The sequence below is a fragment of the Palaemon carinicauda genome, unplaced genomic scaffold, assembly GCF_036898095.1.
Source record: "Palaemon carinicauda isolate YSFRI2023 unplaced genomic scaffold, ASM3689809v2 scaffold34, whole genome shotgun sequence".
Taxonomy (NCBI): Eukaryota; Metazoa; Arthropoda; class Malacostraca; order Decapoda; family Palaemonidae; genus Palaemon; species Palaemon carinicauda.
The window spans coordinates 113,578-131,003 of record NW_027171082.1 but is presented as its reverse complement, the minus strand read 5'-3'; the positions used below and the strand labels follow the sequence as shown (position 1 = coordinate 131,003).

The following is a 17,426-nucleotide window of genomic DNA, read 5'->3' as shown; positions in this document are numbered from 1 at the left end:
TTTTCACAGGTATTCCGATTACTGACGTCGCACCAAGACGATGGGCAGCTACCCCCCGCTCCGGTGAGAAACGAATCGGAGCAACCTGGGCTCCCCATTCACATCCAGGACCTCCCTCCGGAAGCGGTTGTCACGAAGACGCCCGAACATACATTCCACAGAACAAACACTCCGTTTAGTCCTGTCAGAATACCATCCACAGTAGATGCGGGCCATACCCTCCCCGCTGTCGAAAGTGACAGGCCTCACAACGAACGTTCCAGCTTTTACGACAACGTGGGGGGAGACGATCAGTCCGAAATATACGCCACCATAGCTAAACACAGGGCTGTCAGGCCCTCCCCAGACATAGAGTCATTCAAGTCCGAGACCGGGTCTTCAGATGAAAGTCCTGAAGAAGAATGGACACAGCTATAATGTGTTTTATAATATAGACCTTGTATTTATTACCCCACTATAAATGGAAAGCGAATTATTTGTATGTTCAAAATGACGGCATAATTTATAACTCCTGTTAAGTGTTCTAGAAATCAGTTTAAAAAGTCTTAGTGAGTTGCAGATTTCAGTGCAATATTCTGTCATAGATTCAACTTAAGTTTTAGTTCTCAGTGCTGTGTTGTGACATTCATTTTCTAAGTTAGCATAATTTTCAGATCCCAGTGCAGTGTCCCGATGATCATACGGAATATTTTACTGAATTGGCGACAACGAAATGGTACAAAATACAAAGTTGAATCTTTGTTAATGCATTAAGAAAGTTACAAGTTTTTGCTAAACTTTAAATGAATTAAAATGAAATATGATATAATAGTACTTTCTGTCTCTTTTTCAAATCAGCAAATTAAAAATGTCCCATTTATATGAGCTACTTGTTTTTAAGGATGGCTGTCTTGAAGAAAAACATTGACCCAGTAAGTTGTCATTACTTCATGACATAGACTTGTCCGAGTTTAATTATTCTGTTATATCTTTGAGGAATGTTAATTAAGGGAAGATAAGATGTTAGAAGTCATCTTGGTTTTCTCTAAATTGTTCATTCAGTCTTGCAATCTACTATGTAAGTACTTGGCGATGGTTTGGGCAAGATTCTCCATTATGGGATGAAAACAAGAGCTGAAGAGACCCTTTAGGCAAGCGACTAGCTTGCAATGCTAGAAAAAACCTGGGCAATGGTTTAGGGCTGCGGTGGTCGATGTGATAACATCGCTGGCTGGGGCTTGAGTCCCGCTCAAAGTTGTTAGTTCTTTTGGTCGCTGCAACCTGACCATCCTTGTGAATTAATTATGGGTATTTGGGGAGCCTATAGGTCTATCTGCCGAGTCATCAGCAGCCATTGCCTGTGGTTCTAGCTTGGGTAGAGAGGGGGGCTTGACTGCTGATCATATGTATATATGGTCAGTCTCCAGGGCATTGTCCTGCTTGATAGGGCAATGTCACTGTCCCTTGCTTCTGCCATTCATAAGCGGCCTTCAATCTTGGTTTGAACGAGGTACCTTTCTCAGTATTCTGATAAGTCAGTTTAGAGTCATTCCATTGAAGCCCATACATATTCTGCCTAAGGCTTAGTTTAGAGCCATATTTATATTTCAGCCAAATCGCACCCTTCCTGGGGTCCAGATAAACACTGCATTCCCGTAAGTTATTCTGATCAGTTATCCTTTCTTTTGTTCTTCTCTCATCTTATTTCTTACTATTTTGTCCTAGTTTAGAAACCTGAACTTTGGTCTTCCCCATCTTAATTCTGTTCCACCACTTTGTACGTTAATTGCTTTTAGTGCCAGTATTCATAGCACTTCCAAGCACTATCCATTGTTCAGTAAATCTACAAATTCCCTTTCTTTGTCTCCAACACCATCATGAACATTTGGAAGCCAGCTTTGCTTTACAGTGTTGGGCATTTAACCAATTCTCTCCGCTGTCTTCTTATTGTTCATTTCATTCTTGTATCTACCTATTTTCCAGCCCTTCCAACTCTGATCCACGTAGCGCATTTTTCCAATTGAGATCAGATCCTAGTTGGTCTTGTAACAATTAATCAACTTTTATCTGTGAAATTAGAATTTATTTTCAGTGAATTTCAAGAATGAAAATATCTCTAGAAGAAAATATGTAAATGAAACCGAGAGAAATGTTTCAGAAGTTTATTAAAGTTTTCGTAAATACAGTACAGTAATTTTATAATATGTGATAATCAAATGTCCTGAATTAAATGTCCTGAATTATATAATCGAATTACAGACTAAACACTGACAAGATTAAAATTCTCAAATCAGGTCTGGGTTTAAAGAATTAAAATTCTAATCTATTGAAAAGTAATTTTCAAACTGCAGATGTCTATAACACTGAAAATTCATTTTGGGTTTCAAAAAGTAGACACACTAAGAATGAAAAAAAAAATCATAGTGGGCTTCCAAATGGTAAACATTACAAACTTTTCATTTGTATTTATTCTAACTATGCAAACATGGATCCTTTTATAGGGGGTATGACTTCATTGAAGCTCGAATGGCCATTGAAGATTTAACAAGGTAGTTATAAATACCAGCAGTTGGCGGGGCTGTCGGGCAACTAGACACTCATTTCAGTCCTTTGACACGGGCAGTCTTAACTTAAAGAACACAGGTTTGTATGGTTAGGAAAATAACCATTTATACGTAAACACAAACTGTCGTCTTTTAACCCTTTTACCCCCACCATAAGGTTAAATTTTGAGCACATTTTGCAAAATAATTTTTTAAAATTGCTCTAACAAGCTTAATTTTTGTCCTAGAAAGGTCAGGTTGGTCTCATTCTTTTGGAAAGTGCCTGAAGTTTCTCGTAAAATTATCAAAAAAATGTAAAAATATGTAATTAACAGTGTTTTGAAAGAACGTACCGGTACGTCCTTTGGGGGTGAAAGGGTTAATAGAAGCCTAATCCTTAAGGGAGGAATTCCTTGAGAACCAGAATCTGGCTGGTTTAACTTAACTGGTAAATGTCAGAGCACTTGGTCCTGAACAAGGTTATGGTGATGACGACTCCTTCTAACCTCCTAGACCAAACCAAATGTAAATGGGAATCGGTCACTGGAAAAACTATATCCTTCCACTGTATAGATTATTTTGTCCTTAGTGTATATGCATCTAAGAAATGGGTTCAAGTATATTCTAACCATCCTTCCCCCTTGTTTGGAAGGATGGGGTACATACTGCCACCCTAGACGAGATGCAAGACGTCTCGTGAGAGTAGGGCTTACAAGATAATCTTTTGGCTATCCAACACAGGAACAAGTGTAAAGATACCCCAAGGACTAGTGCATATATTCCCACAGGTAGTGGAAGGTTACGTAAACACAATTAACAGACTTCTATTGTAATACCTGAGCCACTAGCAGGTTCTCCCCAAGTGTATGGAGGACCCAGTATCCCTAACATTCGTGATCCCTTGCAAGAGTTGGACCTCCAACCAAATCAATGGTTGAGGTATAAACGATTAATGGTCCTACAATGCTAGAAAGAAAGTGTTCTTGAGGATGAGGCAAAGGTATTTTCCATTGGACTGATGAATCAATATTTTATAATACACGTTCTTCAGGTCCCCTGAAAGCATGACGGCTTCTCCTCTGATGACAGATTGCACAGTACTTGCAGTCTCTATACTAAACCGAGTTTGAAAAACAAACTTGTTCAGCAGTGAGAGGTTGATGACCGATTTCCAGTTCCCAGTCGACTTCAAGCGCATTCATATTCCTCGCTTTCAGTTCTGCCAAAGGCCAGAGATTTCAGTTGGTAATTCTAGAATGCAATTGGTATGCAAGAGGGGAGGATAAAGAACTATGAAGGGTAAGAAGTTTCATCCCAAAAGAACTTCTACTCCATGTCACTGCCATGCTGCAGCTGGAGAAGGGGACTACTAACTTCCCCATCCCTCTTCCTCCCTTTTTACAGATCCGCCCTCCTGAACTACCAGGTTATGCATGAAAGGATGGAGCACCGTACACAACTTTCACAGAGGAAGAAGCAGCTGGAGGTTGTAATCGGGCTTTGGAAACAGCTGGAGTTTCTTTAAAACTGACATTGAAGGTTTGGCAAAGAACTAAGGTCTTTCCACAACCACTTTCTAAAGGCCAGGGACCCTAAATGTGACTGCATGGGAGAGTAGGGATTCATGGTTAACTTCCCTCCACTTTTCCACCGTCACCTCTACGTCCCTCTGAGGAAAGAGACGGCGCCTCTAGAACCAGGGCGTTTCTCAATGTCGACAGTCTCTTGATCCCATTTGCTTGGAGAATGGGGAAACAACAGTATACTCTTCTTCATTGAAATTGCTTAATGGTGTGCCATGGAGGTCACTGTCTTCACACCAGACAGAACCAACTTGTATTTATCTAACATCTAAGGATTTAACAAATCCTTACTAATGAAGAAGTAGGCAACTGCACTGGATCACTGGTCAATCCAGGAAGCAACCTGGGGGGCTAGACATGGAAGGCTTTAATGGCAGCAGACTCGAGAGCTAAAACTGTGCCCTTAGCCTTTTAGTCTCGTCAGTGCTGTCAACGCAGAAATTACAGGATCAACATGAAGCGGTAACTGGCTTGCAACCTCGGGCACGAAGAATCTCACTTGAGAGTGTGCTGGAAACTGGATGACAGGCCGTGCAAGCAGATTCTGACCGTGTCAACTCCTGTGAGGTCTCTGGTAGATAAAGGGTGTAAAAAATCGATTATGGTAGCCCCTCTCCATGGTCATGGCTCTTGCTAATGAGAGCAAGAGTATCAACAAACAAATGCTAAGTGTTGGGATTCTCCACCTCCAGCGGCCTTTGACTGGAGTTAGAAACTATTGGGGAGTTGAAATCCCATGAATTCTCTCTCATAAGAGAGGAGGTCTCAACAAGCCCCTGGATATTTTTTTTCCACTTCTTCCCGAGTATGCACAATTCAGACCAAGAACAGAATTGGCAGTGTACCTTGAAGAGGTTGAAAGGGATACTATTAACTCTAATTTAGAAAAAGGACTGCCTTTGGCCCTCGTGCCACCCAGAGACTGATGAAGTTCGTCATATCTGATTCTCTGTGGAGGTATCAGGTGTATAAGCGTGTCATTTACTTAGCAGTATTTGGTAGTTAAAAACCTTTCCACTGATTGTGTGCACATGATGGGGTTTCTTGGTGCTCATGAGAGCGGTCATGGGTGATCGCTTGTTCTAGTTCCTGATCGCTTGAGTACGTGGGAACTTCTCGGCACGTAGACTGGCCATGTGGGAAAATAACAGGTGATCTTGTTCCTGCAAGAATGTGGCAACATCAATAGAAGTCAGAGTTATAAGGAGAATGATCACAAAGTTGATCGATCACGAAAGACAGAAGAGCGCATTCCAAATCACACTCACGTAATGGAATGTCCCTTCAATCATAAAAGCGAGGAAACCAACTGCTGGATCATTTCACACAAACATGAGCTAATTTCTCCCTTTGGAACGGAAATATCCTTAGGTGTACTGGGATCATCCATAAGAAGGTAAAGAGATGAAGGGAACAGCCGTTCATCCTCAAACACTGGTAACGGAAACGTTTCCCGCAAGACCATTATCACATGTAAAGTCACTTCCTAAATCTAGGTTGGTACTCGGTATTCCACCCTTTTTTCTCTCTCTTTATCTCTTCAGGAAAAGAATCAGCCCTTCATCCCTCATATTGCATAAAGAGACTATTCCCCAGTTATAGTTGGTTCTTGGTACCGCGTCGTCTCATGCATAAGCAGAGAGACATCAATCGAGTCTTAAATGACTCCAATCGATCAGTGTTCCTGGACTTCTCAGATGATATTTTCTTCTCAAAAACAATAGCATCTGAAGAATCTAATGAAGATAAGACAAGAGGGGGAAGGATGAACTAAAAGATGAGCAGGAGGGTACATACTTCTTGTCAGCCTTCTTTGGTGCCTATGTATCAGAAACCAATGCTTTCTTTGAGGAATATGCCACACGGCATTCTTAGAAGTCCTTGCGAACACACAAAAACCTTCTCCCACTGACAGAGCACCAGCAATGCCCCAGCATGACAAACTTCCTTTGGTTCAGGTTGTTGACATTGTCATATAGCTGGACACTGCAAAAAAAATAATGCCCTCATCATCCAAAAGACACAAGGAAGACAATATTAATTGCAGGCTTGCGCATAAATCTGTCACATATTTGTGGCATACCAGAAAATAATTACATACCCCCATACTTTTCATTTAATCTATCCAGGTTTACCCAAAAACAACAGCATTTACATTTATCCAGAAAGAAAAAGCCAAAAAAATTAGAACTGCCAAAATTTATGAGGACACAAAAGTACGTTTGAACTGATTGTGGCCAAAGTAAAAGTAAAGAAAAGTGAGTGTAAAGTAGTTATAAATCCCTTGTTAAATTTTTTAAGACATTCCAGCTTACCTGAAGTCATACTCATAAAGGACAATCTTATATTTGTGTAAGAACAAGTACACTACTCCAGTGTTTGTGTGACATACATTTCTCCATTCACTTTCCGCTATTGCCTTCAATCCTTACCCTCTAAAGCAAGGGTACTCCACTTATCTATTTATGCTTAGAGGGAAAGTTTAATAGAAGCCTTTCAGGCACTTGGGTAAGGCCCCTGTAGTAGGTTACTGTTTAGGGTGATCTTTAGTGACTGGACAGACAGCAGAAATAAAGAATCTTTGTATCTTCCATTCAGTTTACACCCGTTTCTCTAGGATTTTCATACCCAGTTGTTCAACTTCTTTGGGGAAGACCTACAATACCAGGTAATTTTTTTGCCTTCGTTTTTAGAAAAGTTTTTTTAAAAACTGTTTCTTGCAATGCACAACTTAACAAGCTTTTCAAGATGTATTTCAAAATAAATTTCGTCAATGTTTATTTAAGCGTTTGGTTCAATTTTGTCTCGGAACAGGATCTCCCAAATAATATACAGTAGAATGATTTCCCTTTTGATGGAATCTCTTTAATAGTGGACTTCCTAAGTCACTCATCCTTCATATTTTGATGTTCTGCCTTACGTAAGCAGACTAGAAGCTTCTATTTTGAGGGAACTGTTCTGTGAATTTTAAGCAAGTTTAATTGAAAAGCAGCTGCTGAACTCTTTACAGCATATTTTGCGAGCCAATTCTTACGAGAAGGGATTTCCAGTCTTTATGTATTGTCTTTGCTGTGAAACCACGCATGCCTACGGAGATGACTCGTCTGGTTGAACGTCTTCCCACATTCGCCGCACTCATACGGCCGCTCTCCGGTGTGAGTCCGTATGTGAATCGTCATGTTAGCTTTCCGAGAGAACGTCTTCTCGCACACTTCGCATTTGAAAGGTTTCTCCCCAGTATGAAGTCTCGTGTGCTTTGCAAGACTAGAAGCCTTAACAAACGCTTCCCCGCAATCATCGCATTTGAATGGCTTTTCAATGCCGTGGGTTTTCTTATGCCTTCTGAGACTGGAAAAATGAGAAAACACCTCGCCACATTCGGGACACTCGAATGGTTTCTCGCCCGTGTGAATCCTCGAATGAATCTTAAGATAATTCTTATCCTTGAACGATTTTCCACATTCGCCGCATTGGAATGGTCTCTCTTCACTGTGAATCTGTGCGTGCACCTTAAGGTTTGATTTATGAGAGAACGCTTTCCCGCAGTCACCACACTTGAATGGTTTTTCTCCGGTGTGAAGGCTCATGTGCTTAGCGAAATCGTCGGCCTTGCAAAATACGTCGCCACACTCGCTGCAGTGCAACGGACTCCCTCCGGCGTGGGAGGTAATGTGTTTTTGGAAATACACTTTCGAAGCGAAGGCCTTGCCACATTCACTGCACTGAAAAGGCCTTTCGCCAGTATGAATCCTCATGTGATACCTAAGGTTATTCTTAGTGGAGAAGCCTCGACCGCAGTCGCTGCATTTGTACGGCCTCTCGCCGGTGTGAGTTCTTATGTGCTTGGTGAGATCGTTTCTCATGTAGAACGCTCTTCCGCATTCATTGCAGGCGAACGGCCTTTCTCCGGCGTGCCTCTTCATGTGCCACGTCAGATGCACTCGCTGAGAAAAGGTCTTCTTGCATTCAGTGCACTGGAAAGGTCTCTCCCCTGTGTGCGTCCTCATGTGTCTGATAACGTCGCTTTTATTATGAAATGGCTTCCCGCATTCGCTACACCTGTGGCCCATCTCCCTGGCATGAACCGCGCTGTGCATTTTCAGCGAAAACTCGTCGGCAAACGTTTCGGAGCAATTCCTGCACACGTGAACTTCATTTTCACTGCAAGTTTCCACCGCAGGTTCTAGATAGCTTTCCTCCAAAGGAGGTTTTTCACATTCACTGTCTATAAACGACTCACTCGCAGTATCGATTACCACGGGAAAACAGAATTCATCGCTACCGGACGATTCTGTCTTACACATAAATTTCATGTTGGCTTCGTCAGCCTCGAATGTTTTTGCCTCTGCCTCAGTCTTTATCTTGAGTTCCACAATTGGTTCTAAAGGCAACCCACCGTCCTGGCTTTCATCCTTAATCGGAGAGAGCATCAACGGATCGTCCACTTCACTTTTCACAGGAAATTCCAAAAGTGTTTCGTCACTCATTTTGGTTTTTCTTTCTTTCAATGCTCCAAAAGAATTTCCAAAATCACCAAACACATTTTAGATTTTCTTCCCTTCAAAGTACAATAATCCACAATTTTCTTATAGGTAAACTTACAGAAAATTAATATAATCATTCACAAAAACATCCTGGCATAAAATAGAGGCAAACTTTGCCTCAAATGCTAAACTAAAAACTAAGGTAAATGCTATGAAGCATATATTAGAATGAGAATTAAATCTTATCTCCCTGTGAACACTAACATTAACAATAGATTATAATGAACACTTATCAACAAGAAAACATTGCTGTCTATACCTGATAAATATATAAACTGTGGTGGTACAATATACAATAACCTGTATTTGTCACTTTACCCAGCGATGATCATTTTCATCAACTTTTAACTGTCGGCACAGCGAAGAATTTCTGCTTTCACAACTGGTAAGGACTTGCTGTTATTTCCCAACGTAGGACTCTGAAATAAGAGACTGCATTAAATAATCTGAATAAAAAGCAAAACAAAATAGCATTTATGCAAAATACAAGAATGATTCAATAGTTTTCAATTTATAATTTGGAATAATAAAGATAAGAATCACCTGATATTAGAATTTAAATAGAGCAGAGAGATTTTACAGGTGCATTGTATTAGGGAAATTTATCATTGGGTGATTTAACCAGACCACCGAAAAACCTTAACAATCATACGGTTGGCCTGCAAGGTTCTTGATATAATAGATCTCAACTAATAAAGTTGCAACTTACAATCAATACTGTACATTCATAAACTTTAATGCCTACATTTTCAAGGATCCATTAAACTTTAACCTTTTTGAATGCTTCATATAATTTGTAGAATGAATACAGTACTTTATTTTTTTAAGAGAGATTTATTTTTAAATCTAGAAGGACTTTTAAAGCCCTTCTAGATATAATAAAATGACCAATTGCATATTTACATGCAATGTATGGCAGAGGACTATGAAGCGTGAAATGTCTGGATTCTCTTACCGACCTCAGGATCAGTCTCCCGAGGTGAAATCACCCAAAGACAATAGCATCTGACCAAATGGGAGATGATAAATGGAGAAGTATTGAATTAAAAGCTCAAGATAGACGACTACGGAGACCCTTTGGGTCAATAGGCACAGATGATGATGATATGAACCACATTACCAGAATGTTTCCTTGGAATTAATGCAGTTAGCCTTTCACAGGACTTATGCGTAATCGTATTTTCTCACAAAAGAAAAACTTAACAGACAATGAGAATCTATCTATCTTTACATGCAGTATGTAAGAGTGAGCTCCAAACAGTTTTCCTGTCATCAAAATACTTCTGCAGATAAGGATAACGGCTTTAGAACAGAGTAATTATGTTCAGACACTAATACAAACTCTCGCTATTTATATGGATGGACTCACCTCTTAGAAGAGTGGAAGTTCGAACTAACTGGCTGGTCTTTGACCCGAGGGTTCCTGTTTCCCCGTATGTGCTCCTCACGTGTAACGGGGAGAAACCCTGACACCTCGCTAAATAATCCGTGTAAAGAACAGTTAGCATCCTGAGCAATCTGTGCGATTGTGTGATACTAGCAGTGTGACTAGTCTAGGTAAGAATTCCCATCATTCTGTGGAATACTTCTGCAGGCTGATGACTATAAACATGTCAAAGAATACCCATTTCTAATAAGGAGGCAAGGATGTCTCTCGAGATTTACTTCGATACTGAGATCGTGGTAAACTTGAGGAGTTGTCTCGGTAGTGACGGTTAGGATCAGCCAGTCGTCACGAAGTCTCGGAGAACAAGGCTAAACCCGTAGGCCCAGGTTGACACTAGGGTAAAAACTCTTGTAAACACCTGAGGTGCTGTCGAAACCAAAGCACTGCACATTGAAATGGTATGCCTGTATTTATCGATACTTCCTTGATTGTAGATGTCCTGTAACCCAGGAGTATGAGTTCTAGTGATCAAATGTGCACAGGAAGTTCTGTGGGCTAACTGCTTGTTTTATCATATGCCTTCTCGCTTAACACCAAAAGAACGTAATGCCCGAGACCAGGAATCCGACTTGATGTTCAGATTCACATAGATCAAAGAGAGAACCGCCCTTACACCTCAACAGGTGGGAGGATGAAAAGATGAGCATGCTCTTGCAGCTGAGCTGCGGATTCTCCGTAATTGTCAAAAAGAGAAGAGTACTCTGAACTCATAGGAGAGGATTACCTATTACGGGGCAAACCTAACTCGAGGACTAAAAAGGAGTTATCCCTAGAGAAGCACATCAGCCAAGGGGCGAACTCAGACTGAGGGGGGAGCGTCGTAGTCAGCGGGCTGACGGACAAGACCAAGGTCAGGCTAAGGGTTGGTCGTAGAAGCCTCTTCGGAGGAGGATCCCGGGGCTGGAGGGGTAACGTTGCTCATATAAGTCCCCAGGAAGTGTAGGCCGACGGACACAGAGAACTTTAATCACTCTGGACAAATATACAAGAAAGATGCTATTCTTATATCGTTTCTGTTTTAATGCATCCATCACGTGAAAAAAAATAACAAAAAAAGATATGGGACTACCAAATATCACAGTCAACTTAAACTTCCTACAGCTACCTAGAATATTATTATTACTACAGGCTAAGCTGCAATCATAATTGGAAAAGGAGTATGTACGCTATAAAATCAAGGATCACTTAAAAGAAACAGAGTAGTAAAGAATAAATTATTGTATAAAGATATTAATAAAAATTTATAACAAACTACAAGATGAAACAACATAGCTAAGAACCATATACCAAACTACAAGATGAAACAACATAGCTAAGAACCAGAGTAGGAATCAAAATTCGACCTGACAATACATTTTGGATTTTAGTATTCAGCAGAGTACCGACCACCTACTGTACAGTATATACAAACAAGTATCTTTACCATTATCAATCAGGTCATTTAGACATGTTTTTACATGATTGAAAAAGGTAAGGACAAATTACTGATGAGGTGATCAAAAACTGTCTGATTTGAGGGATTTTGACAAAGGAAAAATCTATTTCTGGGCGAGGGACCTGTGTTGCCCAGTGAAATGCTCCTTAAAGCACCATTTCTAAGGTATAAATACTGCTATATATACCAGAGAAAAAAGTTGCATGGAATGCCAGGAATATACCCAGCTCGCTTACCCTTATAGGGTGTCGGTATAGTAACTGGGACGTGTTAAAACCACTTTCAGAGGTCCCTTACCAATTAGTCTTCTCCTTCCTCAACATCGCCCGTTACTACGCGGTGCCAATCTTCATCCGACAAAATACAGCCTGCTAACATCACAAATGTTTGAAACTATTTAATATTTTCCTAACTAATCAAACCTAGGTACTTAAATAGAAGTAGAATTCAACAAAGCTGGAACTCACCTGTTGAAATTTATAATGAGGTGATGATAATTCCTGGAAGTCAGCTAACTGGGCTACAAAAAGCACTAGAAAAGTTGGAAGACCCAGGCCTATATGGCTGAGGGCTATGAAGCCTGAAGCAGGAGATGATGAATGGAGTATTGATTTAAAAGGCTCAAGGTAGAGACCACTGGCGAAATGTAACCGAGGCCCTTTGCATAAATATTATTATTATTATTATTACTAGCCAAACTACAACCCAAGTTGGAAAAGCAAGATGCTATAAGCCCACGGGCTCCAACAGGGAAAAATGGCTCAGTGAGGAAAGGAAATAAGGAAATAAATAAATGATGTGAACATCTGGCTATTTAACCTTAAACTAGGACTTGTGGGGTAGTTGAGGTGGGAAGTGTAACTCAAAGAACTACAGTAAGTTCTACAGTTATGAAAAATTACAAATTTTCAAATAATAAATATTTTTCCTAACTAGACAAGTATCGAATTAAAAGCTCAAGATAGAGACGACTGGCAAAATCTAACTGAGGCCCTTTGTGTCAATAGGCATAGGAGGAGATGATGATGATACAAACTCGAGTTATTTACTATGGCTATATTCATAAGAAGGTTCTCAACTTGAAAACATTTGGAGATACAAAAATAAATCCAATTCAAATCATAAATTTCAGATTTTGTATCAAAAGTTTGTACACTAATAAAATGAAGAAATGTTGTAATACAATAAGCAAAACAACATTTGCAATCACCTGATATTTATCTAATATGAAACAGGACTATTTGTCGACTTTTGTAGCTGGAGATCGTAGTCATGCGAGTCTGTTAAGTCTATCTCGGGTCCTAAATTGAACAAAATTCGACGTACAAACAGCTTCTTGGAACCCATTAAGTTCAAGTTGAGAACCTTCCATATTCATAGTAAAGGGCAAATGGCCTGTATTCGTGAAGGGACAAATACAAATTACTTAAAAAATTTGTGATTTGTTCCCGTATAATTACGAACCTTGGTCCTTCATTAGGATACTTATTGGGATTCATCAAATTCCTATAACCAAACTTAAACTAGCTGGTTTAAATCCAAGGATGTGAAATCACTTAGACCTCTATCAGGAGCTGTGTGATGACGCCTGTTAACATCCTAACTTAGAAAAAGGATAGGCTAGGTTTTTGCCTGGTCAACGGAAAGAGTGCAAGACCCCACCATTTCTGACATGACTTACTACCTGTGTAGTCAGGCCAGCCACCTGGGACCCTGTGGACCAGCTTGACCAACAAAAAGAATACATGGCCCTACACAGACTGGTGCAACTCCAGTCATCCCGGCTACTGGGTAATCAGATCAGCCATCCCAGACAATAGTATGGGGCCATTGCAAGGGGTCATAGTTCGGTCATCTGAGAGCCCTCCAGCTCTCCTGATTGTGAAGTAGTGTTATCAAGAGTCCTACGAGACTTGAGTTACGACTGGCCTTCCTTTACTTCTTTGAATTCTTCTTGTTAGATGAAGGGCCAAAATCAGAATCAAAAGAGGTTGAAGAGAAAAAATTGGAAGAGTTAACTTGCTTTGTCCCCTTACAAACTAGGTATGTAAGGGTTGGTCCAACAGGGAACACTGTCTTGGGAGGGGCTAGGCACCCTCACAGGGGCTCTCAACACTGACACAGCTGGGGTCACAGGCACAGAGGCGGCATTAGCTACGAGTCCCTTACCCCATGGCAGAAGTGACGAGCACAGGGTCAGGGGTAACAAACATAAGGGTGATGCACAGGATAACACCTGGTACCGCGGCAACATGAACTTTCAGCCCAAAGCCGACTTACACCCAAGCTTAGGCGTGACACCTTCTGGTCCAGGAACTTTTCTTGCAGACACTGGAATCACAGGTCAAGCTTTTACAGTCCTTTTTAGGCTAAGGAGAGGACACCATTAGGGTCACTGACACTGTGGACACATTGACGAAGCTGTTCCCCACTGGCATCACCATGACGAACACTGGCACTGGGGACACCGGGGCAGAGGTAATCTTAGCTATCAACTCCCTAAATAAAGTTAAGGAGGGCCTACCTAACAGACGTAAGCCTTCCTTACGTCAAACTCGTCGTCAGAGGACTGCACCGAAACAAAAGGAAAAGAGCCTCAAGCTCCAATGGGGTACGGTGAACACTGGGGGAAGCACAAATGCCACCAGAACTTAAAAAGCCCACTGACGTAGCTCCAAGGACTCCTAGCTCTTGACACGTACTTCCTAGGGACTGAGCCAGGTAAGTATGTGCAATAGCAGACTCAATCAAATGTGAGGATGGAGAAGCTAAAGACTTCTTAGGCGTCTTCTAGGGCATTGGCAAGACAGACCCCAGAGAAGGTTTAGCTCTCTTCCCCCACCTCAAGGCATACACCAACTACTACACAGGAGAAAACGACCTACACTTAGTACTCGGATGACTGCAAACAGTCACGGTCCCTACAAGATGCAGAGCAAGATAGTAACAATCTACAGCTGGATTAGACATAAACCGGTTACGTCTACCCTTTTCCCGGCAAGTACTAACTCCTTGCTTCACATACATCGTAATCAACAGACAGCATTCACATTGTAAAAGCCAAAGAAAGATGAAAAAATTATGTAGGGGTGCAATACTACATTCGTACTTCTTGTGGGCGAAAACAAAAGTGATTAGATACTGACAGGTGGAGGGGCGGGACTCCTCACTCATGCTCACCATTTGTTGTTAATACCTCATCAACAATTCCAACTGCTGGTCTAGATCACTCTGAAAATATATTCCCTAGAAGGAAGGGTTTGTACACTTGTAAGAACAAAAGGGAAATCCAATCTCCTTTCACTAAATTAAAAAGATGTGTGCTAACATAATATTACCCAAGCTAACCTTACCTACAAAGTGAGTTTCCTTACTAAGGTTAAGAATGTGACCAGAGCTACCAAAACTAGGACGACAGGATCTGCCATTCAACAAATAACCCCTGTAATATTACTACCGGGTATTTGTTTACAAATGCACGCTCTCCATTTACTCCAAAATTATGCAGTCCTGCAGCTCTCCTCTTTTATGTACAGTAATTAGGAGGTTTTTTAAATGCTGGGAAAGCAAAAAATAGCAAGATATGTTGTGCAATGGGCGGGGGGAGGGGTTGGTTGAGGATGTAGTAAACGACCTGGTACCGACATCGTCAACATAGTCAATCAAAGAGAAGTTTAAAACGTCAGCGTACATTTGGCATACATTCAAAATATATACAAAATTAAAAATGGAGCAATTACTCAAAAGTGTCACTATTTGTGAATTGTATACTTTACTTGGTAAATACTAGACAAAATTTTTTTTTTTTTATGAGAATAACTATTTTTGCAGCATAGGACTGTTTTCATTGGCAGGAAATTGGCAGCCATCCTTAGGCAGTGGTCAATAGATGGCATTAGTGTAGAAAAACGTCGTCTGGGAAAACTAGTCATTCTCAAAAAAAAGTTTCTTTATGAAAAACACTTCAATAAGATTTATTATCAATTATTTACCAAAAATAAAATAAACACTTCACAAATGGTGACACTTTTAAGTAATTACTCCATTTTTAAACTAGTATATATTGTGAAAATATACCAAATGTACGCTGACGTCACAAACTTTTCTTTGATTGACTATGTTGACGATATTGGTTCCAGGTCGTTTACTACCTCCTCAACCAACCCCTCCCCCATTGTGCAACAAATCTTGCTATTTTTTGCTTTCCCAGCATTTAAAAACCTCCTAATTACTGCACAAGGAGAAGAGCTGCAGGAATGCATAATTTTGGAGTAAATGGAGAGCGTGCTCTTGTAAACAAATACCTTACTACCCTAACCTAAGGTGCTAGTTCTAACGGTATCCGAACCGGGCCGAACTTGGAAAAAATTGCCGTGGTAAAGGTAAATCGGTTTTATATGAGGAAAAATTATTTGACAAGTAATAAGAAAGATATCGCCTGTCCCAACCTTCTACCCTAGATCTATGTGATCCATTATGACAATGTAGATATATCTCTACATTACCGCTTGCCAGTACATAGGAGCTTTACGTCTTTCTTTTATCTCGAGTGAAGCGAGCGCACGGTAGTGCAAAAACCATTTGATTCTATTGAAATATTACCAAAATCTAATGGATTTTGCTCCACCATGGGCTCGGTTCGCTCGCAACCAAAAAAAAAAAAATATATATATATAAAATCAAGCTCCTATGTACTGGCAAGCAGTAATGGCGCTGGGTGGGACTCATTATAATATTAACATTAGGTGATTAGACCTGTATTCATTCCAACCTAGCTGGATAGGTAACAAACAAGTGTAATCATAAGGTATACTATAATGAATCACCCCGTGGCTTTGTATATCAGCGGCCAATTTCTCCCGCGGGGATGAGAAATGGACATCAACTAACCTAAAGTTTTCCCCCCTACCCTAACCTACAAGCCGTTTCCTTACCTACTTGCCTAACGATATGGGGGGGGGGGCTGTATTCTAGGTTAGCCATAATAATACATACAGGTGGCCGCCGTCATACATACACCCCGAATCAACCCTAAGGTAGTGTGTACGTAGTTAGGTCAACATTTGGTTTTTACAATGTCTCGCCAACACAGATTATGAAATATTACTGAAATCTAATGGATTTTGCTCCACCGAAAGCTCAGTTCGCTCACAACCAAAAGACAAAAAAAAAAAAAAAAAAAATCAAGCTCCTATGCACTGGCAAGCGATAATGGCGCTGGGTGGGACTCTACCGAAATATTGCCATTAGGTGACTTAGGCAAGTGATTAGACCTGTATTCGTTCCAACCTAGCCAGCGAAGTCACGAACAAGTTAAACCTACCCTAATCATCAGGTACACTAAACTGAATCAGCTCTAGGGTAGTGTGTACGTAATTAGATGAACATTTTGTTTTTACAATAATTCTCGCCCGTACGGCTAACGAACTACCCAGCTTAAGGGTACACGGGCAAAGACTGCTCTAAGCTCAGATACTTTAACTTTCAATTAAATACATTAAACATAATCACCTTCATTTCTTCCAAACCAGCCTTGTTAATGAAGTTTTCCTGTTCTTCTTTAATTTCTGATGTATAATACAGCTTATTCCTATAGAATATATAATATAAAATTCGTCACTTTTGCAGACTTTCTACTAGACGTCAGGCAAGTATCGCTTAAAAATCTACCCTACTGATTATGTAAACAATGTTGAGAAACTTCTACTTTTGGAAATTATAACAATTAATGTGGATGAAATATGATGAAATAAAATTATAAAATAGAAAATGTTTTATATTAACACCTTTGTAAATTATTTTAATAAAATAATATAAAATTCTCATAAAGAAAAATTTAATTTAGGTAGAGAAACTTCTACTTTTATATTAATGAAATAGTGTGAAATAAAATAA

General features: G+C 40.3%; 2 protein-coding genes across 5 annotated transcripts in view; one reads left to right on the top strand and one right to left on the bottom strand.

The window, feature by feature from the left end:
- Positions 1-2,022, top strand: part of LOC137636604 (uncharacterized) — a 155,267-nt gene extending 153,245 nt beyond the window's left edge. For all 4 annotated transcript variants that reach the window (XM_068369008.1, XM_068369007.1, XM_068369006.1 and 1 more), the window contains one exon: positions 10-2,022. In XM_068369008.1, coding sequence (XP_068225109.1) covers positions 10-417 — 408 coding nt within the window. In that variant the 3' untranslated portion in view covers positions 418-2,022. The remainder of the gene's footprint in view (positions 1-9) is intronic.
- An 859-nt stretch (positions 2,023-2,881) lies between these two features.
- On the bottom strand, positions 2,882-17,200 carry LOC137636606 (zinc finger protein ZFP2-like). The gene is made up of 2 exons (XM_068369009.1): positions 17,043-17,200; positions 2,882-9,068 (listed from the first exon to the last, which is right to left on the bottom strand). The coding sequence occupies exon 2, from the start codon at positions 8,590-8,592 to the stop codon at positions 7,159-7,161; it is 1,434 nt and encodes a 477-aa protein (XP_068225110.1). The 5' UTR covers positions 8,593-9,068; positions 17,043-17,200; the 3' UTR covers positions 2,882-7,158.
- Between the last annotated feature and the right edge of the window lie 226 nt (positions 17,201-17,426).

Excerpts from the sequence above, each read along its gene's own strand:
- LOC137636606 (XM_068369009.1), bottom strand. The coding sequence starts at position 8,592 with ATGAGTGACGAAACACTTTTGGAATTTCCTGTGAAAAGTGAAGTGGAC.